At 48.9% G+C, this 6,016-nt stretch overlaps 1 protein-coding gene across 1 annotated transcript; it reads left to right on the top strand.

Annotated features, from left to right (window-relative positions):
- Positions 1-2,097: 2,097 nt before the first annotated feature.
- Positions 2,098-4,583, top strand: LOC123068090 (cytochrome b5-like). Its single transcript, XM_044490605.1, has 3 exons — positions 2,098-2,257; positions 4,213-4,279; positions 4,370-4,583. Exons 1-3 carry the CDS (start codon positions 2,180-2,182, stop codon positions 4,471-4,473), a joined length of 249 nt encoding a protein of 82 aa, XP_044346540.1. The 5' UTR covers positions 2,098-2,179; the 3' UTR covers positions 4,474-4,583.
- The last annotated feature ends 1,433 nt before the right edge of the window (positions 4,584-6,016 follow it).

The raw sequence follows: 6,016 nt of genomic DNA, 5'->3' as shown, positions 1-6,016 counted from the left end.
ACGTGTATAATGTGTAGTACCGTAAAATACCAGCAAACGAAAAAGAATTAAAATGGAAAACACAAAATTAAATGAAAAAGAAATCATAGAACCAAAAAACCCCCCAAACATTTTAGTACCGGTTGGTGTTACCAACCGGTACTAAAGGGCTCTCGGCCCCCGAAGCTAGCTCGTGCCACGTGGTTGCTCTTTAGCACCGGTTCGTGCTAAACCGGTACTAAAAGGAGGGGGGGGCCTTTAGTGACCACACTTTACTGCCGGTTCGGTTATGAAACCGGCACTAAAGGGCCTTACGAACCGGTGCTATTGCCCGGTTCTGTACTAGTGGTAGTTGGTTCCAGCAAAAAAGTTTATGGGTTGTAGCATCCCTCACAGCGGATGTAGCATCTCCCATGACCGGTTGCAGCACTCAGTAAAAGAAAAAGCAAAAGCTGTGTGGGCACGTCCATGGCGATGCTGCATCGTCATGAGCGTTGACCTTGCAGCGGTGTGTGCGCGGGCAACAACGAGGGGGAGTGGAGGCTCGGCCGTGAGGTGGCTGCCATTCAGCACCACCGCCTCCAATGCAGAAAACCAGCAGCTTGCGAGGGGTTGCTACGGGAGGAAAAAGAAGCAGCAATGAAGTATAGATGCGAACGGAGGAAGAAGAAGGAAGAAGAAAAGGATAAGGAATGTTTGGTGGAGAGTGGGCCACATGACCTAGTCCAGCTGTACCCTGAGTACAAAAACGATTTGTTGGATCCCACTCGATCGAACGCGCCCCGTGTGACTGGCCGCAAGCTTCGGCCGGTGCGCTGGTTTGAAACGTTTACCTATTTTAATACTGATGCGCCCATTTGATGTTCGAACACACCCAGACGAATGAGGGAAAAATGAGGTTCGACTTGAAAGATCACCTTAAACATTTATATAATTTTTTTATATACATTATAGCCCGTAGCAACGTACAGGCGTTCTACTAGTCATACATAGAGAGGGAGAAAGTAGCTAGTGAACAGACGAGGACTTGATGGGCCAGCTAAGGACCAGACTTGATGGGCCAGCTTGATTGTAATACCACTATAATTAAACATGGGAAAGGAATCAATACAGACTGAGCTATAATGTACTTACAACATGCGTTGGCGGCAGGGTGTAGCGGTCCCGTTAGAAAAAAAAACTATTTTTTTGTATATTTAACTTCATCGTGTTAGAGCATCTTTAGCGGACGTCTTAAAAGCGGTTAATATCGTAAAAATAAGTGTTTACAGTTTCGATAAAACAACGGCGCCAAGCAGATCCCGTAAAATCGATCGGCCTTAAACTTTTTAAAGGGCACTGAAAATCCATCGGTGAGAACGTTCAACCCGTAAACCGGTCAAAACTCGTCGGAGCATACGCGCCGCCGTGGAGCTGGCCGGAATCTACCCGAAACTCACCGGAATCCATCGTCGCACATCGGAAGAAGTTGCCGCTGGTCCGAATTACGGCTGGCTCGATCTCCACTGCCGAGGCGAGGCCGTCCATGGGTAGGGCGGAGCAGGCCACCGGCGGGCATAATCAGGGTGGGGCGGTGCCGAAGAAGGGCGCGGGGGAAGGGGGGAGGGCACCGGGCAGCTCCTGCGGAGACGCCAAGGAGCGCGCGCGGCGGCGGGCGATGCCGGGCTCAATCAGGGACGGGCAGGCGCGCCAGGGAGCGCGCGGTTGGGGCGGGCCGCACAGGGCTCCTTCATTGCACGTGTGGCCGGGAACAGGCGGCGCCAGAGCGATGCAAGCCATGGCTGGAGACGGGCTCTGCCAGGACCGGAGGAAAAAGGAAAAAAAGAAAGAAAAAAAAGGGCTATACTGAGATACATTTTTGTTTACGGGGTCTGCACTTCCCGGGGCAATTTCACACCCTAAAAACGGTTAAAAGTGTACCTTATACGCGTTTTTAAGGGTCAACTTATACAGGATATGTTAGAGAAGATCTTATATCTTTGAGCCGCTCTTTGCATTTTCAGGCGTCAACAAAACATCAGTTTTTTGCTTAGTTTGCATAATATACTTGGTGTAGCATTGGGACTGCCCTAGTTAAGCTGGATAAATATTTCCACTTGAAACAGCCCGAAGTCAACTCTCTACCACCCGCCACCACGCCTCCCCCACCTCACCATCCCTCCTCCTATCTATGTAAACAGCATGCCTCAATCGAAGAAAGATGGCCATGGTGTTTACCATGGAGGAGGTCGCCCAGCACCACTCCAGCAACGATTGCTGGCTCCTCATCGCCGGCAAGGTCGCTTCTTTTCACTTTATCATGTGCCTCCTTACTTGGTATATATTCCCTAAGTGGATCAGTAGTAGTAGTAGACTTGTCGATTCCTGATCTGACTCCTGCTAGTGTTTAGGCTAGCTTGATGGGCGAAATAAGATGTGATTAGGTGCCTGGTGGACGACACGGACGACCACCTGTTTTTTATTCACGTTATTATTTGCATCTACTCTCTGATAATTAGTTCTGTCCATTGCTAGCTTTATGGGGTTTGTTGCTTGTTTCTGGATTGCATCCAAGCAGACTCGAGGACCTTGGGTACTAGTTTGCTTTGCCTAATATATTACCGTGTACCTGCTAGCTAGAAGCACTACTACTAGTTCACGTCTAGAGAATCGATCAGGAGCAGAACGGCTAGCTTTGCAGTCCGTGGGTGGATCGATTAGAAGAGTCAGATTCGCTCCGTTGTGGTGGTTATTGTGAGTTATTTATCCCAAACCACCACATTATGGACTAGGGTAACAGATCAGTGCCACATTTGAGGCAGGGCACAAAAAACCACCAACAATGGGGCTAATCTGTAACGCGGAGCACTGACGCAGCGTTTTAGCTCAGAAAACAGCGAATCCGACAGGTGGGTCCCGCCTGTCGGGCTGACATGGCAAATACCAAGCACATAAAAAAACTTTGACTAGCTGAGGTGGCAGATGAGCTATGGGCCCCGCCTGTCATTGACTACATGGTCATCTTCATCCCATCTCTATTTCTATGAAGCATTGTGTCGAGCAGCTTGTGCGCAACGAGCCATCTCTGCCGATGCAAGTCAAGAGCTCCATGGGCAAGGCGAAGGGGAAGCAGCGGCAGGACGAGTACTACCACCTCGCCAAGGAGCAGGGCTACCGGAGTCGCGCGGCCTTCAAGCTGCAGCAGCTCGACGATCGCTTCTGGTTCCTCCCGCCGGCGCGCGCCGTGCTCGACCTCTGCGCGGCGCCGGGGGGCTGGATGCAGGTGGCCGTCGCCCGTGCCCCCGCCGGCGCCTTCGTCGTCGGCGTCGACCTCGTGCCCATCCGCCCCATCCGCGGCGCGCGCCGTGCTCGACCTCTGCGGGGCGCCGGGGGGCTGGAGCACGCACGCACACAATCACAGAGAACTCACGTTGGCATCCAAATTGACGAGTGTTGACCATCGTAATCATGGCTAGATGTCCAAATCGAGGACCGATGCGCTCCCATGGCTAAAGGTCTTGTCTGTCCCGCCCAATTTCACCTGCTTGTCGACGCGGCCGGAGACCTGCGGAAGATGCGCTGCCGCTCGGCTCGCGAACATCAGCGGCCCCGGATTCCTACGCGTCTGCTGCTCCCATGGCTGGAGGGGCAGCAGCCACTTGCCTGCAGCTCCCATGACCGGCTCCCCGGTGCGCTGCCGCTCGCCGCCACGCGGCCTTGCCAGTGCGGAAACGCTGGGATGTCAAGCGGTCGTGGAGCCGGCGAGATGGCAGAGTGAAGCCGCGTCACAAAGGAAGGATGGGGGATGTGGGTCGACTTGGGAGGAGGCAGCGGTGGAGACCGTCGGAATTCCTGCCGTCGGGAGAGAGACGAGGAGGAAGAAGAAGAAAATAGGGGGAAAAGGAGATGTGAAGCTGATAAGTGGGACCCGGCGCCAGAAGAGAGGAGAGAGAGGAGAAAGAGACTAGTCAACCTGCCACGTGGAATTTTTTTTGCCACATCATCCCGACAGGTAAGCCCCACCTGTCGGTTTTGCTGTTTTCTGGGCTAAAACGCAGCGTCAGTGCTCCGCGTTACAAATTAGCCCCATTGTTGGTGGTTTTTTGTACTCTGCCTCAAATGTGGTACTGATCTGTTACCCTAGCCCATAATGTGATGGTTTTGGGTAAATAACTCGGTTATTGTTGCTGTTCATCATCGTCGTCATCGTCGGAAAGTACTCACTGGGCTAAAGAAAATATTCTTCTTCCATAGGTGTATGATGTGACCAAATTTCTTGAGGAACACCCCGGAGGTGAAGAAATCTTGCTGTCTTTAGCTGGTACTGCCCCATCACACATGTCTTTCTTTGGTAATAAGGCTACAAAGAAGAGACCGTGATTTCAGGTTGTTACAATTACTTTTCTCGCAGGCATGGATGCAACAACGAACTTCGAAGATGTGGGACATAGCAGCGACGCTCGGGAAATGATGGATATGTACTACATCGGCGTCATCGACACAACCACGGGGTGACGGTTCGGCTCTACGTGTGCGATAAGGTTTTCTAACCATGTGCGAGGGACGTATCTACACTAGTGTTGCAACCGGCCACATGCTTGAATCTGAATCAACATTTTAATTTACGACCTTGCTGGTCTCGTCTCTTCTAGATATTTATGATGTTAAAGTTTATTATGGACCGGTTACTTCTTACGAACCTTTTATAATACATTTGGGTCCTTTTTCATTAAAAAGGTATGGAGGTCTCGAAGACTTGCTATAGGGAGTAAACGGTCAAGTTCAGAAAGCACAACAATAAAAAATGTTCTATACCATTTATTTCTTTCTTTCATTTTTTGCCACTTCGGATTACAGCGCAAAAACTGCAAAACGAAGGTAAAAATGATGCTAACCACGTCAGATTATTGAATCCAGTAACGGTCGACCAGTGACGTGCAGTTAAAGCAAGATTAGCGCTCACATGCATATGCTAATTTGCAAAGCCGCATAAGGACGAGAGTTTTATTTGTTCATTTTGCAAAAATGGGATCGATCAGGGTTTTTCCTGGGAAGAAATGTCGCTACTAGAAAGGGCTCAAATGGCTTCCATCAACATTTTGCACACAAAGCACAACATATAGTAGGATGAGAAGCAGGCGATGCGTGGAGAGGGTGGTAATGGGCACAGAGAGCAGCATGGGAGATGGCACTATGGTGTTAGCGATGGTGGGCAGCACAACCTCGCCCCATTAAAAATGGGTCTGCTCGGGAGTTGGATAGAGAATGGCTGCGTTTCTCTACTTTCGAGAACTTAGGGCATGTAGAATGGTGCTATTTTAGGAGTGATACGTAGGATAAATGATGAGGTGGAGGAAAGAGAACTCATAAGAGAAGGCTTGTCTTCTCTTATTTAAGATAAGACAAGAGATGATCTCTTAGCACAATATGTCTCACCACTTTTTTAAAAATTGCTAGTTATTAAAGATAAGGCTAAGAGATGACCCATTGTATACATTTTTCTTTGTCATCTTTAAATAAATGCAAAATTTAAGATAAGACTATCTTATCAACCATTGTACATGCCCTTACAGAACTTTCCCTACTTTTATAGGGACTTAAGACCTTACAGAATGTGTTAGTTGGGTGTAACTCCCTAAAACTCCCTAAAATCTGCGTTTCTCTATTTCAATACATCGGTCTAAATTCTAATGTGAAAATTCTTATATGTTATAGAACTGGAAAATGCGTCTTGATGTAATCTACTTCTGCATGCAGTAGACTCAATGTCCCAGCGCTGTGCACAGGAAATTACTGCTACACACTAATTTCTTCTATAAATCATACACGATAAAGATGTTGCGCACGCATTTGCATGGGCCACTTCTGTAACATTTGAACTAGAACGTATACACTCATGAGCCCAATAGGGTACTAAACAAGTACTAATGCATAACCATACAAGTAGTAGGTTGACTTGAGGGTTTCAAGGGATTCAATGCCATGAGGGACCATGCTCAGCTTGGAGAGTGACACGATGTAGGTTGACTTTCTCCCTATCATACACATTCTTGACAAG

Source organism: Triticum aestivum, chromosome 1A (genome assembly GCF_018294505.1).
Source record: "Triticum aestivum cultivar Chinese Spring chromosome 1A, IWGSC CS RefSeq v2.1, whole genome shotgun sequence".
NCBI lineage: Eukaryota > Viridiplantae > Streptophyta > Magnoliopsida > Poales > Poaceae > Triticum > Triticum aestivum.
Note: the sequence above shows the minus strand (reverse complement) of the source record. Positions and strands in the feature narration are given on the sequence as shown.

Excerpts from the sequence above, each read along its gene's own strand:
- LOC123068090 (XM_044490605.1), top strand. The coding sequence starts at position 2,180 with ATGGCCATGGTGTTTACCATGGAGGAGGTCGCCCAGCACCACTCCAGC. Across the intron at positions 2,258-4,212 it reads GGCTCCTCATCGCCGGCAAG|GTGTATGATGTGACCAAATT; the intron begins GTCGCTTCTTTT and ends CTTCTTCCATAG. Across the intron at positions 4,280-4,369 it reads AATCTTGCTGTCTTTAGCTG|GCATGGATGCAACAACGAAC; the intron begins GTACTGCCCCAT and ends CTTTTCTCGCAG.